This window comes from Silurus meridionalis, chromosome 14, assembly GCF_014805685.1.
Source record: "Silurus meridionalis isolate SWU-2019-XX chromosome 14, ASM1480568v1, whole genome shotgun sequence".
Classification (NCBI taxonomy): Eukaryota; Metazoa; Chordata; class Actinopteri; order Siluriformes; family Siluridae; genus Silurus; species Silurus meridionalis.
Genome location: NC_060897.1, coordinates 11727252 through 11748397, shown reverse-complemented (window position 1 = coordinate 11748397; position 21146 = coordinate 11727252). Strand labels below are relative to the sequence as shown.

At 35.4% G+C, this 21146-nt stretch overlaps 1 protein-coding gene across 1 annotated transcript in view; it reads right to left on the bottom strand.

Moving 5' to 3' along the window:
- grin2ca (glutamate receptor, ionotropic, N-methyl D-aspartate 2Ca) overlaps positions 1–21146 on the bottom strand; it is a 52175-nt gene that overhangs the window by 21507 nt on the left and 9522 nt on the right. Inside the window, exons 3-5 of the mRNA XM_046866763.1 lie at positions 12709–13150; positions 4658–5259; positions 1517–1631 (exon numbers count right to left, since the gene is read on the bottom strand). Coding sequence (XP_046722719.1) covers positions 1517–1631; positions 4658–5259; positions 12709–13134 — 1143 coding nt within the window. The 5' untranslated portion in view covers positions 13135–13150. The remainder of the gene's footprint in view (positions 1–1516; positions 1632–4657; positions 5260–12708; positions 13151–21146) is intronic.

Here is a 21146-nt window from a genome sequence, read left to right as displayed (position 1 = left end):
ACAAGCTTGAAAAAAGGGTGAGTTGAAGACTTGATAAATGTACTCTGGTCTGATGAATCTCGATTTCTGTTGAAGCACTCTGATGATAGGTTCGGAATTTGGCAACAATAGCATGAATTAATGGACCTAACCTGACTTGTGTCAACAACCCAGGCTGGTCTTGGTGTTGTAAAGGTGTGAGGAATGTTTTCTTAGCATATTTTGGGCATGCTAATATTGATCAGTTATCAATTAAAAAAACACAGCCAATTTGAGTATTGTTGCTAGCTATTTACAATATAACATTTTTCACTGTTACTCAGTGGCCATTTTAGTCATCAAAACTGAATCCGATGAACCACCTTGGGAATGTGGTGGAACAGAAGTTTCACAGCATGGAAGTGCACATGAAAAATCCGCAGGAACTGGGCGATATAAGCATGGACTGGAACCTTAAAGGAATAGTTCCAACATCTTGTTTAATCCAAGTAATTAGAAATCGAGGCTACTTTAAGAGCAATGGGGGGTGAGGGGCCAACGCCACACCCCCCACCCACACATTTAGATATTGTTCCTAAAAAATTGCTATAAATGAAAGTAATTGTCACAGATACATAACAGCACAGATGTTTTTACACATTCCACCTTATTAGGAAACTGGGGTGAGAATGCTGGGTCAGCAATTAAAATGTACCCATGGAGCAAAGAGAGGGTTAAGGGCCTTGCTCAAGGGCCGAACAGTCGTGGTGCTGGGACTCGAACCCCCAGTCTTCAAATTAGTAACCTAGAGCGTTTACTATTATACCACTTCTTCTTATAAAGTGATATAATTGCTCATTCTCAAAATTGAAAAAAAAAAAAAAAAAGTACTCTATAAGGGTCAGTGGACTTACCGGTCAGAGTCATGACAGATAATTTGCTAAAAAAACTGGAATCAAAATATAACTAAAGTATATATTTTATAGAAGGTTTGAAATGTTGAATATTGAAGCTTAATCAACCAAAGCACTTTGCTCTCAAATGGCCTCTACAATCGCCATGAAAGTTTATAGATACTGTCAGAGTTGTGCAGACTTCTCACTTAAACAAACCACTCAGCCTATAACAGGTCTGATCTGAGTTCTAAATCATTCAGGTATCATAATACAAATTACATGTACATACCATTTAAATAACTATATTGACTTCACAACAAGAAATGTACCAATCTCTCCAAAGTTTTTTAAACACGCCTGTGTGTGGTTGATGCTGTGGTTTTGTGGTTGCTGCTGAATTGTATTGTGTCTAAAATATTTTATCATTAGCTCCTATTTTGAGTTGTAAAATTATAAAATAATGGTTGATGTTTTTGTCTTAGTTTAGTGTACTGTGATGACATTTGACAGTGATTTAAAGGATAAACTGACCAAACACTCATTTGCTACTCTTACAGTTCACTTGTATGCCATGATTTTGTATTTGTGATTAAAATGTTCCAAAAGGATTATACAATATTTTATTAATAGTGTTTATGTATATTTAATATTGCAAGGTTCACCTTGTCCCATTGTCTGTCCCGGTCCAGCGTGATTATAATCATGGAAGGGTTGACGAGGTATCCTTCACTGTTGAATGAGAAGTCTGTGTGATCCCATGACACATTCAACATGTGCCTGTAAAAAGAAAATAATCATATTTATTTTGGACATTTTGACTTGTAATGGCATTGATTTAAGTTAGACAAGCTAATTGTGACTTACATTTTAAGTGCTGCCACTGTTAAACCTATTATTAAACAATAATATAAATAGCAGCTTGTTGTCAGTTGTCTCTGTTGTCAGAGCGATGCAATGTAGAGAAAATTACTTAATCTTATCTGAGAATTCAATAATCTAGAGGTTGGCCACATAGAAGGTTTTGAGCACCTTTTGGAAAGGGACAAAAAAAAGAGCTAGGGTACCCTACTCTTTCTCAAGGTTTAACATCATTGTGATTTAGTGCTATGTCTTAATACAAGTATAACACTGCAATAAATGTAATAATTCTAGTAAAGGTGTTTCAGTCTTTAAAAAAAATACTAAACATAATGACCACAATGCGAGTTATAAACTGTTCCTCATTTTCAGTGTGGAAAATGTTAAAAAAAATATAAAACTCACTTTAGAAAGCTCAAACCAATTATGCATCTAAAGAATAATGTAACAATGCAAGCATCTCTAAAATGCTAGAAAAAGTATGAATTATAGCAATCAATCCAAGTGAGAAATAAAAAACATCCATCCTTCCCATTGATTTTTATCAATTGTCAGGAGATAAAATAGCCATATACAAATAACTTTTATTTTGACTAGTTTCAGAAACCAATAATACAGTCTGCAGATATCCCATCTGAATAAAAACTCTTTAAAAAGTACGCACTATTAATCAGCCAAAATATAAATCCATTGTGATTACGCAATTAGGTTCCCACATACATGTACTTTTAGTTTAGCAAAGTGAGTTGCAAAACCAGCAGTGATTTCCATACTAACTTTACAATGACTAAAGAAAAGGAAAAACTTTCGCAACGAATTATGGCCAGCAGACATTTTTGTCTATCAGAGTTTGTCTATCAGAGAAGGACCCATGTTAAGAGAGAGAGAGAGAGAGAGAGAGAGAGAGAGAGAGCAATACAAGACTTCAAAGCACAATTACTGACCAACACATTTTTCTATTCGATTTCAGATTCATATTTTGTTTAGGTTTTAAAATTTAAAACTTTTAATTAAATCAGGGTTAAATTCTGGAACAGTGAAAACACATTACAGTTAGAATAGGATTTGAGGGACAAGCTGCATGAGAAAACATACACTCATGACATCAGCCTGCTGGCTACAGTATACTGTATATGCTTATGCATCATCTGTGTGTGAAGCCTGTGTCATCTCAGTCCGCCGTCAATTCATTAACAACTGAATTGACTTAATCGCAAGCTGACTCTCATTAGGCTAAATTAAAATTGATTCAGCCTATGGCATGTTAATGAGAGTGAATATAATGCAGTTGTAGTAAGTATGTGTTCATGCTCCAATTCATAGAAAATAAAAATAAATAAATAAATAAATAAATAAATAAATAAGTAAGCAAATAAATAAATAAATAAATAACAGTTTCCATATCTTATATCAAAATGTCGGTCTCAAGATCTTAATATAAATTTTTTGGTTTGTCTTATAAAGCATATATTATAATTTGGAAAAAAAATGTATACAGTCTTATTTTTTTATTTGTTTTAATTACTACTTAGAGTCATCTATCTCAATGGATATTTAAAAGTTATTACATACATTTTTTGGAGTTTTTTACAAGAATGAGTATTGATTTTATAATAATTACAGTATTGGCGTGCAGAGGGAAAGTAGACCTCACTGATCGTGCGGAGTAAAGCAATGTATGTTGTTCGATTTAGACTCATGTAGACTCATGTCACTGCAGAGCGTGTTCAGTTTCCCTGCCTTCAATGACCTTGACTCATCCTAAACTCTACATTCACTCAGTCTCTGCCCTGAAGCTCAGATTCTCTCTGGCTTATTAAGATTTTTTTAGACCAAATAGGATTTGCTCTGTGTTCCCTGCCACAAATGGTACTTGATGCTGCACTAGAATGAAATAGTATATTTTTGATGATTTTTTTTTCCCCCCGTGTGACTGCTGTATACAGCGTTCATGTTAACACTTTACAATACAATACTGTTCTATGGTTAACAAATACTGTGACTGTGCAAGGAATAAACAGAAACTTATAAATAAAGCTTTAGTGCAGTAGTTACTATTATTACCTACTAATTACTCACTCGTTAATATCTTGTTAATAATGAACTGCTACAGTCATACCTCCTGAATAGTTACATACAATAGTTTAATAGTTTATTCATAGCAACTTAAGTGTTAATGAAATTCTTTTTTTTTTTTTTTTGCATAGTAACTTGTTAACATTCAAATGGTATTAAAGAATTATTTTTGTACGTGCAGAGCATGCTCAAAATAGAGTATAGATAAGACATTTCGTAGCTGTTTCTTCTGCACAGGTAGCATACAGCAAGAGCTTATAATATTATATTATAGTATATAACAAGTTGGCTGGCTCAACTCACATGAAAAGATACAAAAAGTTATCATTCATACCCTTTTTGTTTAACAAATCTTTGTTTAAACATTGTGTGAACATTTGTGATAACCACAGGCAATCTTGTAAGCTTTCTCTGTACAATTAAAAACGAATGAAGATTTGTTGTGGCAAATCTCAAACAATCTGACGGGGCAGTGCTATTCACTAATGCACTTCAAAAGCATTACTTAGATATAAGATGTTCTAAAACTCAATAACAAACTAAAAAGCAACAGCATGTGTAAAAATCAAAGATCAAAACGCAAAACACTAAAACCAAAAGAAGTGGCCATAGTAAAAACATAACAGCAAAATCAAAAACAATGAAACTTTTGTGCACAATCAATCGTTAGCCAATGAACAACAAGCATGTGACAGTCAGTAGGGAGCTACTCATTCTGTTTAAAAAAAAAAAAACACTGATGTTGTGTTTTCACATATGCTTTGTTTTTTATTTGCTTTACTGTTTTTTGATTTGCATTGAAGGACCACTACAGTAACATCATCTATTTATCCTTTCCCCTCATTTAGTCCCTCCCTCTCCTGACTTACCTGAAGAGTGTATCATTGCCGTCTGGCTGTAATGGACTTGACTGGCAGTCAGCATGTCCATCAGGAATAAAGCCTCTGTGTTTGCGGAAGCTCTCCATCGCCTTCACTACGATGGCCACACCATCCCTCACCCTATTTCTAAGACTCATTTTCCACCGGTCTGTGATGATGCTTATTAAACCAACAGGGAAGCTGTCAGGTGGTGGAAGGTTGGGGTTGCCCACTGCCAAGCTGGGAATGATCCATATATAACCAGGTCCAACCAGTCCCACCTCTCTGGCTATGCTAAAGAGATACTGAGCCTCTTCAAATGAGCAGTAGACGAGCAGCACCTGAGCATCGATCTGCTGTAGCAAACGCCGAGCACGCAGGTCATTCATGTTATCAGTTGACATGTCAAAAGTCAGTACATTCTGTAGCTCCCACAGAAAGTAGGAGGTATCTGTGAAGGAGCGGATATAGTCCACAAAGGCCTCATAACCAGGGTACTGGCTAGTCACCACTGCAAAACTGTCCCAGTTGTACTCCTCCATCACTTTGAACATGCCATTGATCTGTTGCTCAATAGAAGCACCCAGTTGCAAGAAGTTGGAGCCGTCATCCTGAAAAAGAGATTTTAGTGTCATGAGCAAAGGCCACATTCAGTTCCAATAAGGTCTTTAAATAATTAGGCAGAAAAAATAAGAAATAGCAATCACTATAATTAATCATATCATTGATTGTTTTTTTGCCTTCAAAAAAATATTTTCCACTGCTGTCTTGTTAAATGTTTTACCATTTAATAATCCTTTAAAAGATAATTAAAAAACTGAATTTACACTGTAATTGAAAAGAAATTTCCAAGGTATTTCAACAGTTGCTTGTAGAAGCTAAATGCAGATATTTAACCCTTGTTTTTCAACTCGGTTCCATGAGCTAATTTTTATTCACCTGAACTTCTACCATGTCACAATTTTCACAATGCTTCACAGCATTACAAATAATGCTGTTTTGCTGTCATGGTCTGGTGTCCTTCAAAGAGAATGTTTGGAGCATTGTGAAAGTAGGTTAAGCCTGCTCATGTAACTGGAAATGAGAGATGTTCTGGTTTATTCCACCCGGTATGCAATGACCCCTTTCAATGCTCCAAAAATCACAAAGCTTTTCTCACTGACTGATCTTTGGCCTAAATATGAAACACTTTAAGGGCATATTAGAAGAGTGACTCAAAATAGCAATTGCATTGTGTCTGTAATCATGCCCAGTTACATTTCAATTATGTGGATTATTCTCGAAGGTCTAATAAATTTGTTAATACTTCAATTAAAATAGTCATTACAAGATCTGTTTTAAAAAGACAGTATTATTTAAAACTTAATATTTTTAATAGGGTGGCTTAACTGTGGGTAGCATTGATGCCTTATTGTTCCAGGATTTATGGTTTGAGTTAGTGTCTATGTAGAGTTACCAGAGTTAGTAGAGTTTTTGCCCATCTCAAGAAAAATACCAGTAGTTGGATGGAAAATGGCTCTTGCTGAGAATGTGTGATACACAGCTATAAGAAGAGCTTAATAAAATCTATCTATCTATCTATCTATCTATCTATCTATCTATCTATCTATCTATCTATCTATCTATCTGTCTATCTGTCTGTCTGTCTGTCTGTCTGTCTGTCTGTCTGTCTGTTTGTTTGTCTGTCTGTCTATAGATATATAAACTTTGTATATAAACTTCATTTTACCCGCAGTCTTTCCTTGAAAAGTGTCTGTCCTGAAGACCTAACCTTTAATTTTGAGTGTAAAAATCCAATGAAGTGAAAATTCAACCGGAATAGGTCAATGCTCAGAGATAATAGAATATGCAAAAAGAAATTGCTCTCTTTAAAAGCATCAGAAAAGTTACAGTCTGCTGCAGATTGGTCACAGTGACTACTGAGGAGAAAAAGTGAAGCTCAAATCTAATAAATTCTCTACATATGGAAATGCAAAAATGTGAAGCAGAACAATAAGAGAAAATTGGGCAAATAAAAAAGGCAAAGGTTCAATTCAGAAACAAAACTGAACATAAACTGGGTCATAAAATCTCTGTTGACAAGTGAACTGTAAATGTTTCAATCTTTAAAAAAATTGAAATGTAAACATACATATACATACATGTTTATGTAAAATTAGAAATGTTAATAGTTTGTTTTTATAAATTAACAAAAAGGAAATTAAATGAACAAAGTAGAACATCAACATCAAATCAGTTTTTGGTTTGACCACCACAAATTGCCTGCAAAACAGCATCACTTTTAAGTACAATTGCACTTCTAGGCACAGTTTCTGAATTAATTTGTCAGGTAGGCTGTTCCAAACATCTTGGAGAACTAACCACATATCTTCTTTAGATGAAGACTGCCTCAAATTCTTCTGTCTCTTCAAGTAATCCCAGAAACACTTGTTTATGTTGAGATCAGGACTCTGTGGGGTGCAAAACTATTGCTTTCAAGACTCCTTTTTCTTCTCTATGCTGTATATAGTTTTAATGACATTGGCTGTATGTTTAGGGTAACTGTTTCGCTGCAGAATACATTTAGGGGCCAATCAAACACCTCCCTGGTGGTATTGCATGATGGAGAAGGATCTGCCTGTATTTCTTAGCATTGAGGACACCATTAATCCTGACAAGCTCCATTTGCAGAAGTGCAGTCCCAAACTTGGAGGAAACATTCAACATGCTTCACTGTTGCCTGCAGACACCCATTATTGTTCTGCTCTCCAGCCCTTCTGCAAACAATCTTGACTCATCTGTCCACTCCATATTATATGTCAAGAGGAAGTAAGCATGACGTGTCTTTTATTTGCTGCATTAAGTTTTTTTGGCCGACCACTGCAGTTATGTCTCCCAACATTGCCTGTTTCGTTGTTTTTTCAAAAAGAACATTACATCTTAAAATTTAAAACATCTGGAAATATTTGCATTAGAGAGACCTTAGTGATGCACCTTGTGTCTTGTTATTGTGTGCTCAGGCTTGCCATTTTGTGTGACCTGTGACATGAAACTGTGCCTCAGCCAATTTTAAGCCTCCAACACAGTAGTTCCTGTTTCAGTTAATGACTAGATATATATCAGTTAATGATATATATATATATATATATATATATATATATATATATATATATATATATATATATACTAACGAAGAGAAAAGGTGTTTGCATTATTATGTCCTTCACTTATAAAATGCTGCATTTATTACACTGCCCCATCTTCTATGGTGACATCCCCAGTGCCTGCTTCTCAAAAATTATTACTATCATTGATTTATTCCCTGTCAGGGCAGCCAGTGACATGAGTAATGCATCAATCCATGATTGCCTGGCAATAAAGAATGTGCTTTGATTTCATTCTCATTTCAGAGCAGCTCCATGGACACTTGCTCTGATTAGATCTGATAGACAGAACATGTTTAAATGTTTTAACGTTTCCTTGCTAATCTGGATTGCGATTTATAACTAATAAGATAATATTTTTAAGAACAGTGTCTGAAACTTCACAAATTGCATTCTCTTAAAAGACAACGGACGACATTTCTTGCTCTCTCTTTGACTCTCTATGACTCTCCCAGCTAAGCATGAGCATAAACCTGGCAATGATTTCATTTTGTTATTGCCCTAATCTGAATATTAACTGAGCCCAATATTCCCAAGATAAAATGGGTTACTATCCTAATTTTGCTTTGCTTCTATTTACCAGCGCAGGCCTGTGGTAATCATGTGATAGTCTATAAAATGGCAATGTTGGGAGAATAGCATTGCCTACTGCCTGCCATCTAATCAGTCATTACCTGTGATATATTAAACAAACTGAAGCAGACAGAGTGAAGTCACTGCAAACAAAAATTTTAAACATTGTTTAAATAATATGAATAAGACATAAGTGCTAATGCTCATTATTTGCTATTGACTGAAGCGACAGTACTTTGGGCAGTACTGCTTAAATCAAACATGGATATATTGAGTCATCATATACTGAGTCATTGTTTAATAGATGTGGCCATATCATTCAAACATTTAGAGACACTCTGTAGAATGTTGTGCTAAGGAATTAGTAGAATCACAATGAGTCGCCACTAATTCTTTGAGGACAATGGAAGTGAATTAAAATAAATTATTGGATAATTATTTAATTATTATGCACAATTAGCTAACTAAATTAGACCAATTATAGTACTGAGGGAAGTCAAGGTTATTGTTTGATACAGATCAGGGTGGATTTTTTATCATGTTTTCTCCTGTACAATTGGCAAGCTGAGCAGCAGGGTGGCACTCAGTGAGAAAGGGTATTTAATCAGCCTGAACCTGAGACAGCTGTCATGGTGCCATTAGGCTCTGCCATAGTGGGCATTAATGAGAACTGTGCCACATAAGCTGTATCTTTGAACATCGACCTTGGTTGCTCAAACACTTACAAGCTCGGTCCGTCTCTGCCAACTCAACACAATGTAAACTGTGTGCCATCAGCACAGCATGACTGTTGCTGTATTGTAAAGGTCTGCCAGGTCAGTTATGTGATTTATTGTGTAAATAGGTATCTAATAATAATGACAGCCATTTAAAATGTCAACTTTAAGAAATCTGTAGACTTCACAGGCAATGGTGGCAGTTCATCAAAACTCAAGTGACAGGTCAGAAAACATAGTCTCTGATGTCACATCACACAAAAATACAAAATAAGTCATCCATTTTTTAAAACTTTAAAGCAGCCATTACTGTGAATTTGCAAGCAGCTGAATTAAAATCTCTTCCTTAATTCTGTAAACCAATATCACACCCAGCCTACATGCTCAGGTAAAGTATCAGCACTAACTGTGAATTAAAAGCAGCCAACTGGCAGTAAAATATTTTTAACGACAAAGCCACAAGCAGTATTGGTTTATTTACAGAAGCTATTATAATTAATAAACCTTTAAAGTAGAACACAGTACCAGTTGAATTTAAAAAGTAAATTATTAATTTATTATTATTAATTATTAATGATAAAACTTTACATTAGGAAAACCTTGATTAAAGTTCTTTACTGCATTAGTTTATAAATGATTAATATTTATTAATACCACACAAATCACTACTAAACCATAATATTGTTAGCGATATGCAAAACTAAGTAAATGCATGATTTTATTGACATTTGTTTGTGTTGTGGGTTTAGGTAGGTAGGTAGGTAGGTAGGTAGGTAGGTAGGTAGGTAGGTAGGTATGTTTCCAGACTACATTTCTTAGAACCCATCCCCACTACACGATCTTAATCCCAAGACTTCAAATAAATTTTACCTGTACCCAATTTTACACACAGACACACATGCACACACAATGAAAAAGATTCCCATTCACTAGCACAATGCAACTTTACACTCAGTAGAGCTCACTCTGCAACTTACTTGTTCTGTTTTTTTACTTTTTATATAATCAGGATTTGTTATGCTGTACTATTTGTTGATTGCCTGACCCTTAGCCCGTTTTTTGGTTGTTGTTGTTGTTGTTTGTTTGTTTGCTTTACTTTGATCCTGCGTGTCTTTGTGGATTTTTCTACCACTCTTTCAATGAAAGTAAAACTAATTAGATGTGCATTTGTTTCTGCCTCACCCTTTGACATTCAAGTGGTGCTGATCTTGATGAATTTACAAGAAGTATTATTGATTTTGCCCCTGTGTAGAAGATCATATCTGTATTTTGAATTTAAAGCCGTGACATTCCAAAAAGAAATACAGAGTAACCTTAGACATTTCATTTAGCTGTATAATCTGTTTTTATAATCAAAAAACATTTTTGTTATAAAAAAGTCAGTAAATACAAAATTTGTTCTGACTAGTAACACGTGACAACACAAAGGACATGTGACAGTTTAAGACATTGTCCTTTTACATAAGAAGGTAATACATTATTTATTTGTAATTTGTTATGAGTTGTTAACAATTTTGATTGTAAAAAAAATTGGATAATTATATGCCACATGACCTCGGGGAGGGATATAACACTGCAAATTACACTTCATGGCCTCAGAGAGACAAAACAGATGCCCAAACTCCCTTTCAAAGCTCCAAAATCCATTTTGCTATTGAACAGGGGAGTAAACTTGAGTAACATATGGAGGAATGTGGCGAGAGTGTTATTACCCAAGCATCTGTTAGGATCTAATGAAGTTGTGGAGACCGTAATGTCCAATTCCCTCTAACTCCCATGTCTGAATATGTATTGGTTATTGTCCAGCAGATCAATTGACCGATAAATTCCTCTATCATATCGTTCCTATTGTATTTTATCGCATTTTATCTTGTCTTATCTTTTGTTAATCCTATTAAATGTACTGGAAATCTCATGCAATTGTTAAAAAGTCTTTTCACCTTCACACACATTCCAGTGAGTTTTGAGTGAACAAATATTCACTATTTGTTCAAGTTTTGACTTGAACAAATATTTACATAGAAACACTAGACAGAAACAATATATGACTTTAGGTTAACAGATGGACCTTCAAAACAAGCTGGGGTTTTTTTTTGTGTTTGCACATTCTCTTCACAGCTTGTATGGGATTATCAGTAAAATACTGAGATGTGTAGAACAGTGAGCATTTTTATTTTCTACTCCACGAGTAGCTGCTAGAGTTGCTTAGTTTCACTCTGACTGCTCATATTCTAAGGAGACACACATTACCACTCAGAGGAAAGTAATCTGTGAGGGCACTTATTTTATTGTAATTAAAATCTGGCCCTGAAGCTGAGACCTGCACAAAGCTCATAATTTTCCATCTTATGGAGCTCTGAGGACAGTTCCACATGGGTCTGTTTTACAAATGTCTCCTTTTTATTAGCAATTCTGACTTTTAAAATGAATTGTTCACTGAAGCAGAATCACTTATGTGATTCATAGTAGTGCTTGTGTGGAAGGGAAACTGAAGTGTTATAAAGTATGCACTGAGCTGAAGTTCTCATTAGGAGCTTCTCAATGGCCACATATTAATTTTCTTTTTTTTGACGTTCCTATTATCTTCAGACGCTATGAGCCTATTCTCTTACATTCCTAATGGAATTTGTGGTTTTAATTTGTCCTCGTATCTGAGTTTTCTGACTGAAGGAGATGATATGATTACAGTCTTGCTGTTAGCATATGATGCACCTAATTTGTTTAAAATATTTGCACAAGAACACATAGTGAGAAACAGCAGAGGACATTTATCTGTATCCATGTGAGTTCTTATCCCAGTGCCAAAAGTCACTAAAGAAGGGCTGACCAGCTCAGAATGTTAACGATAATGACAGTCATGACTCTGTTAATTATCATTCTAATTATCCCAGCAATGTGCTGGATGGTGGGTTTTCTCAAATTGGACATTTTGCCTGGCTCTCTGGGAGCCACAGACATCTCACTCTATTATGTCTACATTTTGCTTGTACGGATGTAACTGAGTATGAAAGCATTATTAGGAATGGTAAGATTATTTGTTTTAAACAGACCTTTTTCTTTTTTGAAAGCTTGCCAGAAAGGTTCATTATATGGAATTCCACGGGATCCCACAAAAAAAAGTAAAAGTTCAAAACATAACAGCAAGATATGAAATCCGAGGGACAAAGTATGTGCAGCATGAGCATGTGGTAGCAGCCTTAGTAATGGTCTGGTCATGTTTGTGGTGGTCAAATTTGACTTCAGGGTGCTAGCTTGGCTATATTTTGGGAACTAGCAGTGGTTCAGTGTGTCATGATATATCACACACGTATATAATTGAAGTGGTAAAACTCTGAAGAACTGTCACAGTCAGAATTCACAAAGCTTGCAGACAGCACTTGCAGTTCTATATCTACTTTGTTTCCCAGGTATTTTCCCAAGTTTGCAGTGACAGTTTTTTATGTTTAATAATAATTAAATATAAGCATACTTTATTTTTAGTTTGCATCAGATTTTCAGCTACATTTAATCTACTTTTAAAACATCCTATGCTACAGTGAAAAAATATGCCCTCTATCTCAGAAGTTTGACTTTACTGACTCATAGAAAATATACCACATGTACAATGTCATCAGTATCAAACTCTGACCTTGTATGGTAAGACCACAGCAGACCCACCGCTGATGCCTACAATGGGTACGGATGTCTGCGTTGAGATAAAGTCCAGGATCTGTGCCACAGCCTCAGAGCCAATGTTGTCCTCAAAGACCACACCATGCACACGGTTAGCAGCTAGTGTGTCACAGATGCGAGTCAACAGTGCCCGTGGATTGCTGTCATTCACCAGCACTGTAATGGGGTTTACTTCCAGAGGTAGGTCCAGGAAGTTCTCCCGGCTCAGACGCCCTTTAATCTCCACCTGGTAGGCAGAGCCACTGAACACTACAGCTACATTTACAGTAGGATCAGGCATCGTGAATGGCCGGCCCCAGCAGCAGTGCCAAGCACAGAGCAACAGCAACAACAGCAGTGGCGGCCAGAGAGCATCGCTCAGGAGGCCTAGACGAACGCCCATCTCACTCGCCTACTGCCTGCAGGAAAAAGAAGCAGAAAACAAGATAAGAAATTTTGCTTCTGTAGGTACAACAAAGATGTCTTACCAGGAATAGTGGCTGAAGAAACTGTTCACTGGCTAGTAAATGGAGTGATAATTGGATAATATACATATACAGAAAGACCTTGACAGAGTTTTAGCACTTCCAATTTAGCACTCTTACTGAACCAATGTTCAGTTTTTGTTTTATAGCTAGTTTTTGATTGCCAACACCCTTTCCATCACTGCTCTTCATGCAATGTGTATATGAGAGGCCATTAATGGCTTGGAGAGGAGATATTTTTAGACGGACACGTGCAGACTGGGGCATTCGCCCTGTGCCCTGTCGTTGGACAGCATCTGCACTCGCAGCCGTCGCTCTGTAACAGCACAGCACAACAGATGGTAGACACCATGAAATAAAATCTCATTTTTTACTAAACAGTGAACATGGGGTTTTATGCCTCCTCTCCTTTTTTGTCTCAATTTTATATTGTAGTCCGAGTTAATCTTCGAAATGAAAAGGTCATGGGCTTCATTATGGTGCCAAGACATTTGTGTTGTCCGAATTGTCCAGCTGTAGTGTTCATCTCTTTAAAGTCTTTTCTAAGCAGTGCATCCCAGAAATATTTACAACCCGTTTCATCAGTTTTTGGTGTTACAGCCATAATTGGGATTATATATTGACTATCTTCTTTGTTAGAAACACCTGCTTATCCATGCAATTACTGACACTAAAACTGGACTGTGGAGGATTGAAAAAATCTGTGCCCACTCTAGCCTCAGATTCCTGTTTTTGGCTGATAGAAGTAAAATCCTTTGTAGTCTTTTGCTGTTGTAACTAATTTGCCTGATATAATGTGTTATGCATACTGAGCTGTGTTACTGCTCACCGCAGATGTCAAGATTGGTTATATGAGTTACTTTCAGTCAGCTACAACCAGACATGCAACCAATAGGCCAAGAGGGTGAATACTTTTACACAGTTCCAGATTAATCCTATTTATACCCATTTCCTTTGCTATTCTTACATAACACCAGTGTTGTTGAACTGTATTAAACTGACATTGTGTGTTTGACCATACATAATCAAACTAAAAGACAAATAAATGTCCAGTACTGTATGCATACGTCTATTAGAATTCAAAGCAAGTAATTACAGAGATCCTGTTGCTTTAGTTTTGGATTAAGTGGAAGTGAGACTAAGCTTATCATGTTGACCTAATTTACCGTTGTGGGCCAGTGTGATAATCCCATATAATCCTCTCCTTGTTATGGCCCATGGCCTAATGGTATCACCGCATCAAATATGACAGAAATCTTAATGCTTATATACTGTACATATACCAGCTTTAACATTAGATGACAATAAGTGGATGCAGGATATGCTGAATGTTTTATCTTATATTTTTCTCCCCAGGTTTGGTTTAATGTCCAAGTTGCCATCATCAAAAAATATGTGATTTATCGATTTATCTATGAATATGTGGTTATTAGGGTGTTGCCCATTATGTTGGCGCAGTGGGAAACATTGCCATGTGACAGTTCCAGAGGCCACTGAGCTTGTGCTGCTGTCTATAAAAAAAATCTTGCATGCTCTCCACATGTCCATATGGATTTATTTAGGGTTCATTGGTTTCCCTACAATTTCCAAGAACATGCCAGTATTTCTGAATTACCCCTAGGTGGGAATCAGCGTGTATTCCATGCCCTGTTATGAACTGTTGTCCCATCCAAGGTGTGTCCCTGCCTCATATGAAGTGTCTCCTGTGTTGGGGGGTTTAAAATCCATTACTAAACTAGAAAGCATAAAGTAGTTACTAAAATGTAAGAATGAAGGAAGAAAGGAACAAAAGAAGAAATGATTATGGTTAATACAAGCAAATGAACGATCAAAATTATCAGAATATTTTAAAGGTATGCTTCTCATAGTGTTTATAAGGATGCATGGGACCTCTGTAAATGTTTATAATTGCCATAAACCTACAAAAAAGTCTGGTGTCCGCTGTCATAAAGGCAGGCAATTTGGAGTCAAGCCAAATACATAAATGCTTGGAAAAAAAAACATACATTTTGGGCTATTTTATGTTAGATTGTCATGACAACTGACCACAGCTCAGTGCAGAAGTAATATGACGGAGCGATAATTGTTATGATATGACATTACTTGCCAAGTGAGGTATAATTCCTCTCATAAAAATTTGATGAACACTTACGTCAATTCCATGACATTGTGATGACAGTTATGAATATTTTCTCTGTCTCTAATTTGGAGTGAGGTTGGTTTTGACATTTGACATTCAGTATCATCAACATTATTTTATTATTAGCTACAGTTATTATAGTTGTAATGTCAGCTCCAAATCAGCCCTTTAACACACAATACAGTCAATTTACCACTTGGCACAGGTGTTATGCCAGTTTCACATCCAAATGTAAAATTAAAGCAGTGTTTATGTCAGATGGTACCTGTTGGATTAAAAATGTTTATGTCAGTTTTTGTGTATAAGCTCTAAGAAAACATTGCTGATATTTATTTCTTAGTGTTTTACATTACTTTAAACACTTCTAAAAGTTTACACTCACATCCAACACAACTTTGATATAATCTTCGGAAGTGGCATGGTGGTGCTTCAGCTGGAATTACCTGCGGATTCTGGGATCTGATTAATGTTGTATATACATTTAATTTAATTCAGTGTTATATGTAAATTAATAATAACTTTTAATAATAACTAATCTTTTTTACCGAATTCTGAATGTTGATGTATATTCCTGGCAAGCCAGAGAGGACAAGGACAAGGAAAAAATTATTGGTTATATAAATCATTACTCTTTTACAACTGTATATTATAAATATATATTTGTCACAATATTCAAAATGAGAATATTAGGAAAAGGTTTAGAAAATATTATTAAAAAAAAAGTTTTTCTGATAATGGCAGCTGTAGTTTGCTGGCTAATTGGATCATTAGCAGCATGTACAGGAGACCTTGACAGAGTACAGAAGTGCAGCCAATTTTACTCTAAATTGCCTCTGGGTGCAAATGTGTGTGCAGGTGTCCTGCCATGGTCTGGTGTTCCATCCAGGGTGTATTCCCTCCTCATAATCGGCTCGGAATACACTATGAATCTCACCAGGATAAAGCTTAAGATGAATAAAATAATCTTTATATACTAAAGGTTGAATCTGCCAACATTATTAATCATGATGACACAAAACCCTTTAATAGTTCAATAAGAAACAAATAGAGAGTTCATTTCTCCCTGGCTGGTTCTATGTGTCATACATTCTCCACACATTTTATCACAAAAGATGTGGAGAGTGGAGTAGGAGGAAGTTTGAAGGTCGACTGCGTGAGGTTTTTCTGTACTAATGTAAAACAGAATTTAAAGGATTGCCTGAATGACTAATCAATGAAACTGAGTTACTGAATACAGTGTGGTTTATTTCATCTATACTAAACAGTAAAGGCAATATCATATCTCATATCATTATTATTACATCAATTCCAATGTCAAAAAAAAGTTTAAATTATTATAAAGAACTGTCTGTAATGGTCTTTTTAGTTTTTATTGTATTTACATAGTACTGATAGTAATGTCAAGGGATACCATTATGTTACCATCTTTCTAGTGCTTATTAGTAACATAGATGGTTTTTATTTACCAAAAACTTTGATGATTTAAAAAAAAAAGATTTGAAATTGCATCAATGACACCCAACCAAGAAGTTGTAGATGAAGAGACTTGACCTTTAGCCCAAGTAAGTAAAACTGGTACCAACCTCATAAACTATTTGCCATTCACTATTCCTGACCCTTATAATTTTCTCCTGAATATTAAATTGCACTCACACACATCCATGTTAAATTTATGTTCCCTAGACATGTAGTCCAGTCTACAAATCTGCATGTGTCCAATTCCACCCTCCATCTCTTCCTCTGTCGCTGTCTGGGTCTCTCTCTCTCTCTCTCTCTCTCTCTCTCTCTCTCTCACACACACATGCTCTCATTCCCACACCCTCAGAGCTTAAAACTGTGTCATTCTCCCTGCCTATCCCCAGTTTCTGTCAGTACCAATTTTCAAATGTGTGACCCCGCTCTCTCTCTCTCTGTCTCTCTCTCTCTGTCTCTCTCTCTCTCTCTCTCTCTCTCTCTCTCTCTCTCTCTCTCTCTCTCTCTCTCTCTCTCACTCACTCTGAAACTATCTATCTGTCCTGCTCTTGGCTCTTTTGGAGTACAGCTTGGCCTGAGAGCACACAGCCGAGATTAGATCAAAGCAGGAGTCAAAGAACCAAGCTTGGCACCAAACAATTCAAAAACTGCTTTCTGCCATGTCCGTCTCTCCTGCTCTAACATTGGTTCATACTTCGTAAACCAAACATAAAGAGCTTTTAGCTATCAAATTTCGTCTCCTTTAATTGCAAAGAGTCTACAGGAGTCAGGACTCTTCTTTAAGCTTGCTGGTTTATCACCCTCTAGTGGAAGAGTTGGAAAGGAGTAGCAGACCATGAGGGAAATCTAAATAAATAGGGTTCTTAGCAAGGTGTATGATTATTAATCTTTTTTTTTATTATTGAATATGCACATACAAGTTAACCAGCATATGTAAAAGCAGCCTAAGCTCAAATCATCTGTGAGTCAATGCAAATAAATCTTAATATATTTTACTGAACTAATCTCTGGAAAGCAATGGTACAAAGCAAATACAGTAACTATTCTACTACACCATATCTGGTTTTTTTGTTGTTTTTTTGTTTTTTTATAACATTTCTCCTTTTACTAATACTGGCCGCAGAGCTTTTGTGTTTTTTTTTTTGTTTGATTGTTTTTTTTTTTCTTTCTTAATATTGTTGTCTAATAATGTTTCAGTAGTTTCACTAATATTTAATCCGTTATCTAGGTCTAAAAATATTAGTTTCTAAAAGATTTCTGTTTATGCATCGTTTTGATTTGCAGATTTTTAAGGTAAATGTTATTTTTACGTCATATAAATCAGCAGCATGGGGAAGAGGTGAGTAGTGTCGTATTATTTGGATCAGTACAATGATTGTAAAGATTTGAGGGAACAATCATAAATCGATTAACCTTAATTATTTAGTACAAATTGATTTTAATCAAAGAAGACCAACTTACATGTGTAAATCAATAAATTCAGATTTTTTAAATTGATAGAAAATCTTCCTATATCTCTGATACATAAATATTAGTCCTTCTCCGCATCATTAGCACTTGGGAATTGACAGCCATACACAGATTTAGAACAAAGTTGTTTATATATTGACCAGATGCTACTAAATCATATAGTATCATAGAAAATTCAACACTATCAATTATCAAAATCTCTACAGAATCCAAGCATTTATAAACCGTATGCTTCAGTGGCCTCAGAGTGACCTTTAAAAACTTTCAGTTAGTGACCGTTTGGTAGTGAGGTAATGTTGCGGTAGTGTTATTTTTGTTATTTTTAAGATCAGATCTTACATTGCGTAGAACACATTCAAAAAAATTCACCTCTACCTGAATTGAGTTAACTCTCTTCTCCTTCAAATCACTTCACTTCAAATCTCAATATGCAATATGCAGACATTTCAACTGTAATATCACAAGACAAGCAATATCGCATTAAAGCAGTAGCCCAGACACTTCACCTATATATTTAACATCAAATGCTAATGCATTCGGTTTTACTGCACAAGAATGACATCATATTTAAAGAAAAAAACCTTCTTGTGCCTTTATGCATTACGAAGCACCTCAGGTTTGTGTACATAGACAGTTTTAAAGCTTTATGCATGGATAATGCCATGGTTTTGCAAGTTCAGAATAAATATATGCAGAAAACCTAGAATTTAAGTCTGTCATACAGAAGGGTGAGACATTAGATATATTAGTAGCTAGGTTTGGCCATGCCTCCATATGTAATGTGGACAGTGTTAGAAGACCAAGAAATTTCTTGGCTTGGCATCTGAACAAAAACATCCTAAAGCAGCATTATTATTGTCACATCTTATCACATCAGATCATCTCTATTTTTGAATCTTGGTTGTGATTTGTGACACAAGACAAACCTTTAAATCACAAGTTTTAAGTCTAGTTGTCATCACATCACCTCAGGCAGTAGAATCCAAGGGTCCAACTGCCCATCACTGGCACTGACAAACCAGTTTGGATATGTTTCTGAAGCACAGTTGTAACAGAATTCCCTTTACATGGGTAAGCAGAGTTAACATTAGCAGTTTGTCAAGACGCAAAGTACACAAGTGCAGGTGGGGGGTTAAATACCGAGGGAAACAAACCCAAGGATTAGACAATATCATCTAAGGTAGTTAAAAAGAATAAACAAGACAAAACTAAATCAGTATAAGTGTAAAGAAAGTTCCGGACAAATGCTAATCACCCATGCCATTGACTATTAGTACGAATTGTCATTAATGCAGTTAATTTTAGGATCAATAGAGTTGCAGTGACATTTTGTAAATTTTAATAAAATATGTTCAGAGAAATGCAAATGTGAATTCTGTCTGCAATATTTTTGGTTTCTTTGTTAATTTATTGTGGAAAGTGTTCCAGAAAGTTTTACATGGCTCCAATCCATAAAGAACTCCAATTCCCAGAACACACCACAGCCTACAAACATGGCCACCAATTTATCCTTCCATAGCCATCCATATATATATATATATATATATATATATATATATATATATATATATATATATATATATATATCCAATCCTATCCATATATAAATGATGCTCATATAAATGATCATAGGTCATTCTCACATGTTCATAACAATGTATTTACAGTGCTCTCTTGTTTATTCTTAGTAACTGCCTGGTCAACTGGTCAAGATTGTAGTAGTTGAAATTAGGATACTAGTTTGTTTATTTTTGTAGAAATAAAACTTTTTTTAAACTAACATGCATTTTCCTTTTGGTGCAAGCCATATACAAGTACAGAAATAAATATCTGGTCGCACTTTACAAGTACAGATACAAGTTTGGCACTCTGTTACTACTATTATATAATGAACCAGAAATTACAGATTATATCAATTTCCCACAAATTTGTACACCGAACGTCTCAGCCATTTTTAGTGCCTAAACTTCACTCGAGAATGTTGACTTGGCTTTGCATTCAGTGGCATATAGTGTGGAAGAGTAATGATTCATAATAATACTGGTGTTACCCACAGAGGATAGATTCCATTCAAGGTCTGGTTGTTCTCAAGGTTCCATGCCTTTTTTTTCTTGCCACTAGTTCTCTGGCTTACTGACCCTTTTTTTAAAATATGAAAATATTCAAAGGAGCATTTAAGAATTAAATCTAAATAAAATTCATGCAAAATGTTTCAGCCCTGTTCTAATTTTACATTTTCTTCCCCATGGCTGGTGGCATGTTTTCTACTTATGAGTTACAAAAGCTACATATTAAACATGCAATATCTTTAATTTCATCACTTATGTTTATGATCAATTCTCATACAGTTTGTCCATCTGTCCATCCCAGTATGTAAGACTTCAGGGTTCAGGTATACCAATATTTTAGTCATGGCTGTAGTGTTTGGTTTATGTGACAGTGATGAATCTGCTCTGTGATGATACCCAGCAAATAAGGCAGACAGATTTATGAAAGCAATTAGTATGCCACAATATTTGCACGTATACTTTCCCTGATTTGAACAATAGCTCAAACAAGATAGACATTTCAACCTTCATATGATTAACAGGTTGGTTTGTGGTTAGTGTTGCATGTAATCAAGCATGTCTATTTGTTTTATATTTGTTTGTACAAAATGCTGTTGCTTATGCAATGACACTAAAAAGCTTATCTCTATGGGCAATGTGACAGAATATTTAGTGTAGGTTTATGAGCTACAATGGAATCAGATTTTTTCAGGCCTCTTACTCACATGATGAGAAAAGCTGGCCATGCTTGAGAACATTGTAAAGGCGGATGTGTTTTATTTGATTTAGTTTTTTACCT